The 15,992-nt window shown below is 51.3% G+C and overlaps 1 protein-coding gene across 2 annotated transcripts in view; it reads left to right on the forward strand.

The window, feature by feature from the left end:
* The window catches only part of PMEPA1 (prostate transmembrane protein, androgen induced 1), a 29,351-nt gene extending 13,359 nt beyond the window's left edge, over positions 1-15,992 (forward strand). The window contains exons 2-4 of one of the 2 annotated variants that reach the window (XM_015882069.2): positions 10,472-10,626; positions 14,610-14,663; positions 14,762-15,992. In XM_015882069.2, the coding sequence (XP_015737555.1) occupies positions 10,472-10,626; positions 14,610-14,663; positions 14,762-15,310 (758 nt within the window). In that variant the 3' untranslated portion in view covers positions 15,311-15,992. The remainder of the gene's footprint in view (positions 1-10,471; positions 10,627-14,609; positions 14,664-14,761) is intronic. The other variant, XM_015882070.2, reaches the window with a different exon arrangement.

Genomic DNA, 15,992 nt, shown 5'->3' on the forward strand with positions numbered 1-15,992 from the left:
GGCAGAGTGGAGTGAGGGGACAGAATGAGGTGTGGGGGCTGCTGGGCACAGCTCAGGAGCATTGACACCTCTTTGCTCCTGCAGGGCTTGGTCTTCTCAGATCCTGGTGAGGGTCAGAAATAATAATGATAAAATGTGTGTATATATGTATGTATGGTGAGAACAGACTGACTTCTACTACTGGAAAAAGGCTTCCTGGAGGCCAGTCCTTGGCTGTAGGGCATGAGGGTATGCATGTATGAATTATAGAATCACAAGGCTAGAAAAGGACCTACAACATCATCTAGTCCAACATGGCACCGCAAAGGGCCCAGCAGTGCATTTTGTGTAGGGAATGTGCTAAATGAATCTCTCCGTACAGGAGGGAAACATCCAGCCCCATTCTTTACTGCTCATTTTAGTAATGTCTTCCAGATAACCTACACATCTGTGTCGGTGCAATTAAAACAGAAATTCCACCTAATGAACAGTTGTAGCCCTTGGGCTATTGCGGAATGAGCAAGTGAAGTTGGAAACGCTCTTATTAAAATAATAATTAAGAAACAAGGGTGGGGAGGCAGAGGGAGGTGCAGATGAGATGCTGGTGGGATGCTGGAGGGCGAGGAGCTGCCGTGACCCCAGCGCTGAACTCACTGCCCTCCCTGCCCTGGGCTGTGCCGTGCTGCTGTGCCATAGGGGTGGCTGTGCCATAGGGGTGCTGTGCCCCGGTGTGCCCTCCTCGTGCTCTGTCTCAGCCCTGCAGCAAAGCCTGGATCGGTGCTGCACTGCCTGCATGGGGCCGCCCTCAGGTTCCCTGCCAGAGCCTGGGGCTGCAGCATCAGTCTGCTGAGCCCTACTTTGCATTTATTTGTTGAGATCTGGGTTCTCCAGCTGCTGATGAAGCTCAGGAAGGGAGGAGTGTTTCGCTATTAGGCAGGGTTGTATCTGCTTCTGCTTTTCCCATAGTACCCTTGTTTGTATGGTAGGAAGTAAAAACACGGTGTGTGCACATGGGTTGCTGAGATTTGTTCTGCTGTGCTGTGGACAGGAGTGGCTGGGCTGAGTGGGTCAGCGATGGCAACTGGTGCTTGGCTGTGTCAGGCAGCTCCCCCTCCAGCTTACAAGTACAAGGCAAAAAACAATCCTTTTCATTGTTGTCCCTCCCGGTTTTCAGAACGTCTGTCCACAAAGCATCGCTTTACTGCACTTAACACACCAAAGTTGTTTGAAAACTTAACCCACTTGGGGTGTAGAGATGTGTGTGATGGGCAGAGGTGGTGGCGGCTCAGAGTAGAGGAATAAAAATAATAAGCAGCTGCCAGACAAATCCTGCTGGGATGATACATTGGGACGACTTGAGTGGGATTTATATCTGCAGGCTGTGGGCATTTGGTTATTTTGGTTTTGTTATTTTTTTCCTGTTTAAATGGTTGCGAACCGGGCTGATTGCTTATCGTTTTCATTTCAACTCCATCTGACAAATCGCTTTAGATGGGGAAAGCAATACTGCATCTTTAAATGGCCACTCTGTCAGCGCATCTTGCAGGGCTTTAAATGCCCTTTGTTATCGCAGTCTAGACAGGACGCAGGCGGAATATTTGATACGTTATAAGGCAAAGATTTGACAAGGTTGAATTCATTTACCGGCTTATTTAAAACTGAATTTCAAAACGTTTTTCCTCACAAACGTGTCTTTCTCTCTCCCCCTATATATTTTTTGTCGAAGTTAGCGCAGTGTGTTTCAACTGTTTAGGCTGAGAGAGGAGACATCAGCTTACTGCAGCCTGCAGTACTCTAATTGCCCTTTTTATGACTGTCTAGACATCATGCAGATGCATGTTTGTGGTGAGAAGACATTTCCCCCTCTGGTTATACGATAGTCTGAGCCCTTTGCATCGCCTGTCTCCTTACCCCTCTGTCCTGGAATGCGCCTTCCTCCCTCCATCCCTGAAAAAACCGCTGTTCCCCCGTTTTATTTCTGGAAGGACCCTTCAGTTGCCATTTTTGTTGTTGTTTTTAGGATGTGTATTCACAGATGTTAATGCTGTTTGGAGGGATAAAGGTATGTGCAGCGCATCCCCCCCAGCCCTGCCGCAGGTCGCGTTGCAGGAGCGGTGGAGCAGCGGTGTATGCAGATATCAGTGGGTTTATCGGTGCATATGGAGATGGTTTTGTTGGTGCTCCCCGTGATAAGGGCACAGCCTTGCGGGCCAGGTTTAAGAATGAAAATATCAGCGAGGTTTGAATGGGTCAGAGTTTTAGTTATGCAAATAGGGCGCATTAATTAACCCCGTTGCTATAGCTACTGCTTTATTGTTAAATGCAATGAAAAGGGGACAAGCTGTGTTGTTGGATAATCCTCCCCTCTGTGCTCTTCTTCCCCATCCTCCGAAGTCTTCCTCCGCCCCAGCGTGAGGGCAGCTGCTGTCCCCATCCCTGTCCCTATGGGCAGGTGGCGGTCGCCCGCGGTGGCCACTGAAGCAGAACAGGACGTCCCCTCCTTACAGAGCCAGGGCTGTGGGGCACGGGGAGCTGAGGGGTCCTCACCACCATGGCCACATCCCGACGGCCTCCCCCGGAGCCCATTGTGGGCGCTGACCTTGCCGGGCAGCCGTCAATTTTCCACTGTGGCCCCGTGTCATCAATCTGCCTTCTGGTGGCTGCGCCGCATGGGAAAGGTCTGGGAGTGGGACAAAGGAGGGGTGCAGGTGGGTGGGATGGGATGGGATGGGGGGAGATGGGATGGTGGGGTGGGGCATCTTCTGCTGCCTGGCTGGAGGAGAGGAACACCAGCCCGGGCTTTGGGAACCTGCCCTGTTCAGCACGCACTGCTGGGTTTACCAAGCAGAAAAGATGCTTTTTTGTGTCTGCTTAAAGAGTTGCAAACCAACACAGCAGAATATGGCCCTTCCAGTGTATCTGCTGCAGGAGTTCTTTAAAATCTTTCCAGGGCTGTTGCTGCAATCAAGGTTGAGATTTGTTACCTCTTAATTTTACCAGACTTGGGGTGGTTTTACCTTCCCCATTTGCCTTGACCTGCATATGTGTACAGGAATACATTTATTTTTTTCACATACCTGCATGGGAGTGCACACATACATTCCCTCCTGTCTAGTGGTGGTCAGACCAGATTTAGAGTTGAAATTGAGTATGGCAGTGACCAAATGCAGTGTGTATGTGTGAGCATTTGCCCACGTCTGGCATTTTTTGTGCAATGCATGAACGTAACATAAAGTTGTATTTGTTCTTTGGAAGTAGCTGCCCTTGTTAAACATGGCTCCTTGTGCAAGCATAAAGCTGCTGAGCTCTGGGGAAGATAACAGCACCTAAAAAGAGGTACAGAAAGGAGAGGTGTCCTGCTGACAGCTGAGCAAATCTGGTTTCCATGCATGGCTCTGGCCAGCTTGCTTAATTTGCATTTCAACACCCGTCTGCCCCTGGCCATGTGGGTGCCACGGCTCTGTGCCACTGCAGGGTCCCGGTCAGCTGTGTGCTGGCATTGGGCTGGCAGTGCTGGAACAGCTGCCAGGGGGTGGTGGAGTCTCTTGCTGTGGATGCTTTCCTGTACGATTGACCCCAGGGAACATTGGCTGGGCTCAGTGATCCCCAGAGGTCCCTTCCAGCCCCTGCAGTTGTGTGATTTGGGGCTGCGGTGCTGCCTGCCCTCTGATCAGAGGCAGCAGGTGGGAGCTGGGGGCTCACAGCCCACCCTGAGCTGCAGGTGTGTGCCCTGCCATGCCAGGGCCAGGCCTCCCCTGCCACACACCGCCTTTAATTGGCACTCGCACTGTGCAGAGGTGGCAGAGCCCTCCATGGGTGCAATGTTTGCTCTCCACGGAGCATCCGCGACTGGCGGTTCGTCTGTCGAAACAGATGTGGGCAGCAACAAACATCTATTTCTATAACTAGAAACAAATTTGGTAATTGCCTCTTTCAACAGGACTTGCTCAAGCAGGAAATGAAATTCCTAAATGGCAGTTAGCAAAAGTATTTATAGCTAAGTTCATAAATGAGATGTGCTTTCCTTTGTCGTGGGCTTCTGCTGGTTGGGAGGAAGAAAACCTCCATGGCAGCAAGCCGCATATTGATCACCAGTGTCCCCAAAGGTACTTATTTATTCATGGGTTTATTTTTACTACCCCAAGAAATATCCCTGAAGAAACCACTTTGGTCTCCCAGGGTCACTTGGTTCAGTCTGGATATTGAGTGTCTTTTTGGTCATTTTTGGGATGGTCGGTCTGTGCTGTGTGTGAATAGAATCAAGGCCTGCTGCTCTCAGTCCTGTCCCCTCCTCAGCATGCCGGTGTTCAGGGCAGTGAGGAGGGTTTTGGAGGCATCTACATGCTCAGTGGGTGAGCCCCCACCCCAGAGGGTGTCCTGGCTGAAGGAGCTGCTGATCCTTGCTGTAATGCTTACAGTTCCCATGTCAGAGCTGCGTGTGGCTGTGCTGATGGTTCCCCTTTGGCTCTGCTCACTGCTCCCTATGGGTCTCCATGGCTGCAGCCACAGCCCCGCAGCCTGCTGCGCTCACCCTTCAGGTCCAAATGATGCTGTGACCAGGCAGCTGCTGACCCGCCTGATGACTGCACAGCTGTAAGCGTGAAATGGGGCCGTTTCCTTTAAAGCAAACAAAAAAAGGGAGTGGGGGTGCAGGATGAGGCCATCGCTTGTCAGTGACTCAGAGGATGTGATGCTTGATTGCCTGGGGTGACAGATGATGAAAAGGAACTGTATTAAAGGTGCAGTTGTGCTCCAGGGGTTGGCATGATGCGAATGACTCCTTGGGCCGCCGTGGCCCATTCTGCAGCAGTGGTTTTCCTCAGATCCACCCCTTTTGTGAGCCCTGGTGCCAGAGGTGCTGCCAGCCGTCCTGCTGCAGGCAGCGCTGCCTCACGTGGCGTTACTTCTGCTTTGTGCATCAGAACCAGCGGGCTGAGTCTGGAAATGTAATTTAGCTGCTAACTGCGCTGATGATGCATGAGGCAGGACTGAATCCAGCACGAGCTCTTTGCCATGGGCCTGATCCTGCTCTGCTGTGCCTCGACATTGCAGCTGCAGCTTCAAGATGCTGCTGATCTTTGCCAGCAGTGGCAGTATCACGCTCTGTATCTATCTAAAGGTAGATAGTACTTCCCCTGCTGTCTTATAAACAAATACAATTGTTGACAATCTGATGGGCCCTTCGTATGTGGTTTTGTGGAGGTATTATTTAGAAGATAAATGTAACAGATAAACACTAATACTGCAGTCATGACTTTGCCTGGTCTGATTGTTCCTCAGATGACCTAGCAGGCAAAAGGCTGAGCAATCTGCCATCTGAACTTCTTTGTTCTTTCATCTCTTCTTCCTGTGCCTTGGTCTTGGGGAGAGAGAACAGCAGACTCTCACAAGTGGAGCTTGGCATCCCGCGGGTGAAATCGCTCCAGTAAAGCAGCGCTTGGTGCTGCACCCTCCTTGGCAGCCCTCAGATTGCAGCTGTTGCCTGGAGCTGTTTTGGTTCTTGCTGAAATGAGAGCAGTTGAGATGCGATGTTCTGCTCAGTGGGCATGTCCCCCCTCCAGGCGGGGTTGTGAAGGACAGGATGGAGATGCTCATGCCGGGTACCGTGATGCTGCTGTACCAGGGTGTTCTCCATGCAGTGTGTGTTAGCAGGGTGCTGGCGTGGGGCTGCGCACAGATGTGGTCCTGGTGCTGTGGGATGCAGCAGACACCAAGACCCTGCAGCTGCTTGCTGAAGGGTTGTGAGGCTGTTCCCTAGGAAAAACAAAGCTCCGAGGTGTGCCTGTATTCACATGGCTCATCTCACACTCACATGCTTTGCATAGAAAAAATGAGGTCTGCAGTTTGGCTGTGATGCTTAGCCCGCATCCTTTTACAGATGCTTTGATGAGCATCTGGCTTAACCATCATGTTTCAGCTCGACTCACTTTGGTTGAATATTTTTAACCCTCAGCCACAGGTTGGTCCAGAGCATGCCCTCAGTCCGCCACCTGTCCGTACTCCACCAAAAACTGCCTGCACTGTTATTTTAATGTACCTTGATGTCTGCAAGGAACCTGCTCAAGCAAAAGGTGCCCAAAGGTGGGGATGGATGAACATCTCCAAAACCTGGGATGAGAGAGTCACGCTGCCAGGGCAGTGCCGTGGTGTCAGAGGTGTTAATGGAAACCTGGAGAAGCAGTGAGTTATGGAAGCACTTACTGCAGAGCTGCAAACACTCTTTATTAATTCACCCAGTTGATTTTGTCATGTCTGATGTGTGTGCGCATGGAGACCTTCCTTCCTGGGCTGTGAATGGGGCTGTGCTGAGAGGTCTGAGCTTGGGTTCCCAGGGATGCTGGAGGAAGTCGGGATGTACAATGTAGCATTACAGTTCACTTGTGAATTGCCTGAGTCCCAGAGCCGCCATGGCCCGACTGCCCCTGGCTGCAGGGTCAGTGCTGGAGCTCATCCCGGTGCTGTGGGCTGTCCTGCTGTGGTGCCCCGCTTTGTCTCCACGGGAGCTGGATGGGGATCTGTTGAATCATGATGCTGAGTCACTGCCCCAGCCAGGCTCCATAAATAACTGCTGGTGCTCTGCCCTGCACCGTGCACAGCAAGGAGTGGGGAAGTGCTGCTGAGTGCCTGGAGCAAGGGCTGTGGTGGCAGAAAGCATCTCCTCAGCTCCACTCTGCCTCGGGGAGCAGCACAGGGTGAGTCCCTTGGCAGTCCAAGCCCTGCCAGGCATAGTGCCCTGGGCAGTCCTGTGCCGCTCCCCATTCATGCCCTGGGATTGCATCCTGGCTGTGTTGCTCTCTACTCCATGCTGGGTTCATGCTCCTCCAGCAGAACCTTAACTCCATCATTTTCCTTCTAACGTGAATGCAGACAGTCCTTCACACTCCTTGCTACTAGAGCAAGGAGAGAGTAGGGAAGCTGTGCTTTGCCCACCACACTACACCTGCCCATGTTTCAGCAGGCGAGGTGTGAAAGCCTTTCTCCTTGTGCCCGGTTTGGGCAGAGCGTCCAGAATCACTGGTGCACATGCCATCCTTCCCAGGTAACAAGAACTTGCAGCAGTGACATTTGCCAGCCCTGTTCCTGTCCCACCTGTGGCCTTGCTGGGCAGGGGCTGCCTGCTTGCAGCAGCAGCAGCTCTTCCTCCACATCTGAGCGAGGATGTTTCTGATGGTCACTTGCAGCCCATGAGCGGACCCATCCTGCTGCAGTGCCCAGCAGTCTGCTGCGTGTCACTGTGAGGGATTTTGAAAGATAAAAACACCCAAAGGAAGTGAAATGGATGGGAGAAGCAAAGTGTTCTGCTGGGGATTCTCGGGTTTGTTCTGTTTTGGGTTGGAAAAACTGCACTTTTAGCAGAGTTTGCTGCAGTGTTGCTTGTTTCACTTAGGAACTGCTGCTAATATAGATCCATCTGTTCAGCTTAGCCGCTACTTCCTGAGCAGTTTCACTTCTCAGATGAAACACAACTCCAGTATGTAGAGGAGCCATCACTGAGGCACACAGGTAACAGTTTTGACCCAAGGGTGTGTTACACCTGACCGAAGGTAAAAAGAACGTGGGTCTGTTTTATTCCTCTCTCTGCCTGCTGTGCTTGGGGTGTTTGTCCTCAGCAGTGACACTGTATGGAGGGGAGAGCAATGCTGATGTTGCAGAGCAGTTGTGTGTGTGCTCAGTGTCTGCAGAGTTGGATGGAGAGCACAGGAAGGCAGGTTGTGTCACCTCAATGCAGTGTCTGAACTTGCGAGTGTGAAATGGATTCTGGGGTGAAAATGATGCAGAATTAAATTAGTGTGACCTTACTTTGCAGTGGGAGGCTGCATTTGCCCATCTTGTAAAGCCTCGTGCATTTATAACACTTCCCTTGGGGAAAATTACAGAGAGAAATGGAATGAGGTCTCTTCTAATTGAAAAGTGACGACGATTAGGAAGCCAAACACAAAATGCGTTGAGTATTTTTTTCCCTGTTTTGTTGTGTGTGTGTTTTAAGAATACCAGTGGAATTAGAAATGACGTGCTCTGCAGTTTGGCTTGTTTTTCATTCCCCAAAGGTTTGTTATTAGCATAGCAGCTGAGTTGCACTTATGTAATAGCATATTAACTCAAAGTTTGGTGGGGTTTGTTTGATGGTCTTTCTTCATTAGTTTGGCTGAGCTGCTTGGATAAAATTTACACAGGTATATCCAGCTTTGCTGCCCCTTGGTTTGTTTTTTCCCCTCTCTGAACATGGAGCCCATGAAGACCAGTTAAAACAGAGGGAGAGCTGGCAGCAGCTTCCATGCCTCGAGTGGGTGCGAGTCTCTTGCAACTTGAAAACCACCAGCTGTGTGCGGAGCTCTTTAGGATTGCATTTAATTGCCACATTGGGCAGTGGAAGCATTGGGGTTGGGGGTTCCTGCTGGGTTTTGTCAGTAAGAGCAACTCTTCATTTCAGCAACAAGAGAGACAGCAGGGCAGGTGTGTTGCTCGTGGTGCTGAGCGTGGGTACGTTCAGCTCCTGCTCTGTGCTGTGGGATGAGCTCAGATGTGCTGTGCTGTGGTGGTTGAGGCGTTTGCTTCCCTGTGCTAAGGAGAATGGAGAAGTGTGTGGCTGCGGCTGTGGCAGTTTACAGCATGTTAATTTGCGGCTTAATTGTCATCCCCCTCCCACAAAGGGATATTAAAATCCTCTGCTATTTATACCACCAGTGTGATTGCCGTAAGGTTGGACTCACTTCCACATCACAGCCCCCCAGTTTGGGGTCTGACAAGCGAGCAGCACACAGTGCATCACCCAGCACAGCTACTCCTCCTCCACGGGTACCCCCTCCTCACCGGCTGCTCCCAGCTGCATCCTCCCAGCTCTGCAGTGCAGGTGGGGCAGCTCTTCCTGATGGCCGAAATGCTGCGAGCATCACCGCACTGCTGTGAGCAGTGGAGCTGGGTTGGGTTTGCTCAGTGTGCTTCTCATTCTAGGAAGGGAACTTTCATTTGTAACTGCCTTCCTCTTGCTTTTCTTCAGAAGCGCTACTTGTTTTTCTTCATTTCTTTTTTCTTTTTTTAGGCTAAAAAGGAAGCTTTCCATCACTGGCCTCATTCAGTTTTTCTTGTATCCTCTTGCTGAGGCCAAAGCACATGTTTCGTTCTGAGGCTGGATTGACTCATCTTCCTAAAACCCTGTGTTGTCGCTTTTTGTCTTTGCTTTTCAGCAGTGCTCTCTGCAAGAAGGCATTTCCCTGCCCATGGGCTCCTGTCCGCCCTGGGGCTCTGGGTTCACAAACCCATGGGCTGTGCCCTTGGTGACAGATTGGAAGCAGGCAGATTGCAGGCAGCCTGCAGAGCTTCTCCCCAGTTGCTCCCAGAGCTGCTTCTCCTGCTGATGGATGGTCATAAGTGCAGCTACAGAGTGGGAGCCCCTTCCTCCATCCCCCCACGTCAGCCTTGCCACCAGCCCCTTCCTACCCAGGGACCCATGGTGGCTTTGCTCTGGCACAGTTGGTAGCAGCTCCACCAGTGTCAGAGCCTTGGGTTCCTGAGCTCCCACGGCTCCTTAGCACCACGTGTGAGGACAGGCTCCTGCTTTTAGGGCGTAACTCTGCATCATGCAGGTGGTGGATGATGTGGATTAAACATTCTGGGATCTGGGGACACTGGGCATCGTGCCTGTCCGGCGGCAGAAAGAGCTGCTGCTTGCAGAATGAACTCCAAGGGAACCAGCAGCACTTCCCACCTGGGCTGTTTTCTTGACATTTATTTGCTTTTACTGGCACTTAAATGCCACCTGCCAGGGGAAAACTTTCCACTAAAAGAACCAAATCTGCCTGACTCAGCAGATGGCATCGCAGGCACCGCGAGCAGCGTGATGCTGCCCTTGGGCACCTTGAGTCTGCGTGCGGGCATGTGCCTTGTGTGTGTCTGCATAAAGTGCAGGTGGCTGCGTCCCTGGCAGTGTGAGGCAGAGCCTTCCAAAAGTGCATTTTGTAGCCGTCCTTCCTGACATGCAAAGTGGAAATGCCCAGAACTGTTTTTTCTCTTCCTATGCCAAGTGTCTCTGGAGTTAAGTGGGTAGTCTGTTTGCTTGTTCCTGTTTGTTTGGAGGCTTTTTGGCAGCTCTCCTGTGTGCCAGTTCAGGCTGCTCAAGCTCCCGCTGTCAGCTGGGCCAGCAGTGCGGTGCTGCAGCCCTGCTGCGTGGCGGCCATGCAAGGAGGGGAAGGGGAGTTTGATCAAGTTTTACCCGGATTGTAGTTTGGAAATCTGTGCTTTGTGAGTCGTGTCTAAAGGTCCCTCCTAGAGGCTGCTCTGGGGCACCAGAGACATGAATTAATGTGTTTTTTTATCAAGTAGCTGGGCTGGAAGCACACAGAGCCCACGTGTGTGTCTGGGAGTGTTGTGGGGGAAGGATGCAGCTGTTCTATGTCACCGCCTGCTTGGCCAGATTCCTCCTTCTCACACTCCATTAAGTGCTGCTTTTTCAGGTGGCTCACAATATGTCTCTCTCTCTCTCTCTCTCTTGCAGCGGAGTTGGAGTTTGTACAGATAATCATCATCGTGGTGGTGATGATGGTGATGGTGGTGGTGATCACCTGCCTGCTGAACCACTACAAACTCTCTGCGCGATCCTTCATCAGCCGGCACAGCCAAGGGAGGCGGAGAGATGAGAATCTGTCATCAGTAAGTCACACGCTGCTCTTCCCATCTGTGTCTTACTGCGTTGTTTGCCAAGTGATGTGAAATTTGGGAGATGTGAGAGCCAAAGGTGTTTGTCTCAGTTGGGTTTGCCCGTGGCTCACTGCTGCATGGAGAGATGACCAGGCTGGGTCTTGGCTTTGTCTGCCCCTGGACATGGGGACCTTGTAGGGATGCCTCTGGCTTTTCAGGGTGTTGTATGGTGTAGTATACAGGCAGCTCAAAGCTTTGTAGCTTGGACTTTCTGTTAATGAAGTGACTGCATGAGGCTGTTGTTGGTGTGCCTTGTTGCTGAAACCACCTTGCACTGCAAGATGTTGGGGATGCACACACCTGGACATTTACAGCACCAAACCATTGAGTCTGGTAGCAGCTCCAGTTGGGGAGTCCCATATGAGTGTATTAATCTGCTCCTTGCCTTCGAGAGGATGGGAATCCTGAAAGATAGCCAGTTTTTGGCAGGGGTGAAGCAGCGCTGCCATTGCTGTGATGGAGGTGTCAGGAAGTGCCCATCAGACACATGAGCAGGAAACTGACCAAGGGGATGCTTGGGAGATTCCCAGCACAGCTCGGGCTCTGTGGTTCATAGAAGCCCAAGGAGAAATGTGTTAATTGCCCCCGCAGCTCAAGGAGAGCCTCTCCAGCCTATGGCAGGTACTGGTCAATGCAGAGCTGAAGGGTTCGTGAGATGCAGCAGCTCATTTACAGGAACCTACAGAGAAAAGACACAACAATTCAGTGGAGGGTAAGCATGCTCACTGCTGCCTACATAACCCTGTGCAGGGATACCTTGTGCTGATGGATTTTTGCATCATTCACCCTGAAAAATCTTAAAGTTCTTTAAACAGTGGGGCTTTCCTGAGGTCACTGCTCTTATCTCCAGGTGTGCAGGGCAGGCTGAGCAGGCACTGCTGCTTTGTGCTGGCCTCTGCAGGGCTGCGTTCCCTTCTAGCAGAACCAGGAAAACGATCAAGTACTGTACTGGTTTTTATTTCATTTTAAGAGAGCAGAGCTCTGCCATCAGGTTTAATAAGCACAGCACTGCTGAAGGCTGCACAGCCTGCCATACCCATCACACCGCTGTCCCTGCACCGTGCTGCTCCTGCTGGAGGAAGATGCCTGTTGGGAAGGAATGCTGCGAATGCCCCAAGCTCAACCAAAGTGCTCTGCATCGTGTCAGCAGACTGTATGTCAGGACAAGCCTTTTTCAGGTTGGCTATTTTTATTTTCTTTAAGAAGAAGAAGGAAGGCTAATGTGGAAAGAGATGGCAGCCAGACCTCCATGAAGGCACGGAACCTTCTGCACCTTTCTGCAACCCCCATTTGGGGCAATTATTGGTCTCCCTCTTCTCTTGCCCCTTCCCTGCCCTGACACAGCAAGGTGAGGTGATGAGTTCCTGCAAGTCCCCAGAGCTCCCCCGGAGGCACAAGAAGCCCTGGAGATCTCACAGTAGCATCAGCTGTGATAATGACCTTCAAGGCAGCTCATCTGGGATTCAGCACAGCGCACCTTCCTGGGGAGAGCTGCTGCAGTCTGACTGTGCATCGTGCGGCAGCGGCTGCGCTCAGCTCAGAACCGGCTTGTGTGAGCCATTAAACTTGCATTGAACTGGTGTTGGGCTTTTTACATCTCAAACTTCATTTTGCTGTCGTGACCAGACAGGCACTGGAGCTACAAACACGCTTTTCATCTTTTAAAATATTAAAGTAGTTCATCCCATGGTCAGAGTGCTGCAAGATGTGCTGCAGTCGTCTTTTTTAGTTCTTGCAGCTCAAAAATTACAACTGAAGGAGAAATTCATTTCCCTGAAGGTGGTTTTTTTTTTAATGTGGTTAATGCTAGCAAAGAGTGCCTGCTTTGCTGCACCTGTTTGTGCATCACAGTCCTATCTGTTCTGCTTCTTAAACTGTCCCCTTGTAGCAGGTACCTTTATTTTTTCTTGAAGAAATGTGACTGAAAATACATGGATTCTTATTGAAAAAGAATGGCCCTGTCCCTGCATCTTTGGAGCATAGAGGCCCTCCCCTAAGACAGAATGGGAAATACAGCTCAGAAACTTAATCTGTGTCGCTCTGCTCGGCAGTGGAAATGCTCTGACATAACTAAAGCAAGAGGTTCTGTGAAGTCAAAGATGGAGCTGTAAAATGAAATCAGAACGAAGTCTTGAGGTTCCAAAGTGAATCCTGGGATACCTAAAGGGGCTTTCACAGCCAAGTTGCTCATCAGACCCAACTTCCATTCTGAGAAAATAAAGCCTTGGGGGCGCAGCCATTGCAGAGATGAGTTCAGGTCCCGGGTGGGGTTCATCAGCAGCACCAGGGCTGAGAACAGACACGCTCTGTGTCTGTGGGTTTGCCCACCTCTGGCTGTTGGTTTCTGGTGGTTTTCATCCTGCTGTTGACTCAGGAAGATGAGACAGGGGCTCTTTGGAGCGCAGGAGGCCAGCATGGCACTGAGCACCCGCTTGACCTGGCTTTGCCCTGCTGCCTGCAGCTCGTGCTGCTGGGGGAATTTGAATGCAGACGGTGCCTGCAGGCAAGGAGTACGCTTAGAGCAGCCCAGACTAAACAGTCGGTGCCTGTGTAAACAGCTGTGTGCATCCTGGGGCTGTGCAGTGTGATGCTGCTGCCTTGCCCAGCACAGGGCTGGCACTGCGGGCTGCAGCCGGAGTGGGGCTCTGAGCAGGGGGAGATATTGGGACATCTCCTTTTGGTATAGGTCACCATTTTCCTTGTGCTGCAAGCAGGATCACTCTGAGGTAGATGTGCAGTTATTCCAGAAACGGTTTGATGGGGCTGCATACCCAGGGAGAAATGTGTCCCAGAGCTGGGGAAAACGAAGAAAAGGGGAAAATGTTAACATGAGGCTTACTCTGTGTTCGGGGCAGCAGGTGAGCACTGCAGGGTGCTCTGGGCTGTGCTCTGTAGGGCTGGAATGGCTCTGAAGGGCTGGGCGAGGGGCAGGCTGCTGCCAGACAGCTGAAACCCCTGGGCATCCCCAGGATGAGGTGGAGAGTGACCTTTTGGGACACTTCATCCTAAAAGGGAAATACAAAGGGGAGCTTGGCAGGTTTTTTTTCCCACTGGTGTCTGACTGTGCCAGCCCCAAAGCTTCACCTGCACACAGCTGGGAAGTGCCAGCCAGCAGAGGTGGATTTATGAGCCCTCCAGGCTTGTTTTCCTCCAGCTCTCTCTCCTGGAGCAGTGTTGCAATATGTATATTTAAATACTTCGGGTCCCGGGGCAGAAATGTAGAAGTGAATGGTGTGCTCACAGTATCAGCAACCAATGGAAAGAGTGTTTGTTTGTTGGTTTTGATGGTGGGCTGTAAGGCCATTTGGGGAGGCTGTGCGTATTCCTTGCAGGGGCTGTGGGCTCCCAGGTGCAGGCTGCAGCACTGGGGTTGGTACCCGGATGAACAGAGCCTCAGCTCCTCGGTCTTTGTAACCAGGGGCCATTGATCCCTCTGGGGAATAAATACTGTAGAACCATTGTGGTGCTAGGGATGTATTTTTTTATAGCCAAGTTGAGATTAAACTTCAGTATTCACTTAACTGCCTTTATTTTCCCATGGTTTTCTTGATTGCTTGCATCAGAATGTGGGTGTGAGGTTTTCTGTTTTTCTCAATCTTGCCATTATTTCATGGAGCATTTGCTGATATCTTGTGAATCACCCATGGCTCATGAATCACCTATTGAAAAACACTGCTGGGGTCGGGAGAGGAACCCACGGGGTGGGCATGGCTGGTAGGAGGAGGCCTGCAGCCTGGAGAAAGCTGTTTGCTGCTGTTACTCCTTGTTCATTCTGATTTATCAGATCTAAATGGGATGGGAAGGGAGGGAAGCCCAGCTTGGAGAGGCGTTCCAAAAGCAGCATTCCCATTCCTCCCAGGGTGGGGGAAAGTGGGTTCAGGGGGGGCCCTGCCTGGCTGTACTGACGCCGACCTCTCTTCTCCTTCCCAATGCAGGAGGGCAGCCTGTGGCCGTCGGAAAGCACTGTGTCAGGGAGCGGGATGGCCGAGGTGAGGACAACCCGGGCTCTGCGTGCCGCCGGTCCCCACACCCCAGGGCAGCACCTCACATCCTGCCATCCCTTCTTGTCTCTTTCTCTCCCCTCCAGCAGCAGATCTACACCCCGCGGCCCAGCGAGCGCCTGGCGGTGCCGTCCTTCCTGCAGCGGGACCGCTTCAACAGGTTCCAGCCCACCTACCCCTACCTGCAGCACGAGATCGACCTGCCCCCCACCATCTCGCTGTCGGACGGCGAGGAGCCCCCCCCGTACCAGGGACCCTGCACGCTGCAGCTGCGCGACCCCGAGCAGCAAATGGAGCTCAACAGGGAGTCGGTGCGCGCACCCCCCAACAGAACCATCTTCGACAGTGACTTAATAGATAACTCGGTGTATGGGGGGCCGTGCCCCCCCAGCAGTAACTCTGGCATCAGCGCGACCTGCTATGGGAGCAATGGCAGGATGGAGGGACCGCCCCCCACATACAGTGAGGTGATCGGGCACTACCCCGGAGCCACGTTCTATCAGCACCAGCAGAACAACAGCGGGGTGCCCGCACTGCTGGAGGGCAGCAGACTCCATCCCTCACAAATCAATGGCCTTGAGAGCACAACGGCGTGGAACAAAGAGAAGGAGAAACAGAAAGGGCACCCGTTTTAAAAATATAAAGGGGGAGTGGGGGGGAAAGAAAAAAGGAGAAAAAACAAAGCCAAGGGAGTGGAACAGTCTGCACTTGTGGTGAAAAGGAAGAAGGAGAGGGACTGGGAGCTGAACAAGATGAGCAAAGGAAAGAAAAACTAACGCCCTTCCCCATCTCTCCATGTATAAATATTTACCTGTGATGTCTGGTCTGAATGCACAAGCCCACAAAGCTTGCAGAAGCGTTTCTTCGTTGAGCTGTCTTTGGCGTTTAAAGAGGAAAAAGAAAACAAGGGTAGCCCTTTTTTTTTCTGTTGTTGTTGTTGTTGTCGTTTGGTTTCTGTTGTAGTTGAGCTGTGTGTGAATGCTGGTCTGGTTTCGTTTGATTCCTTCACTTAACTTTAAAGACAAAATATTTGCACAGAAAAACAAAAAAAAGAAACAAAAAGAAAAAAAAAAACAAAAACCACAAAAACGTTTTGTTTAAAGATCTGCAATATAAATATATAAATATATATTAAGAAGAAGAGAAGAGCGGTATGTGGACGGAGCTGGAGTATTTTTGTATTAGAAGAGGCCTATTCAAAAAAAAAAAAAAAAACACACAAAAAAACCCATACAAAAAAAAAATAGTTGTTTTCTGAACTAGAAGAGAAATGGCCGTTTTTTGGGTGCCGACTCAAAGCGCGTGGATGGCGACGTG

This window comes from Coturnix japonica, chromosome 20 (genome assembly GCF_001577835.2).
Source record: "Coturnix japonica isolate 7356 chromosome 20, Coturnix japonica 2.1, whole genome shotgun sequence".
NCBI lineage: Eukaryota > Metazoa > Chordata > Aves > Galliformes > Phasianidae > Coturnix > Coturnix japonica.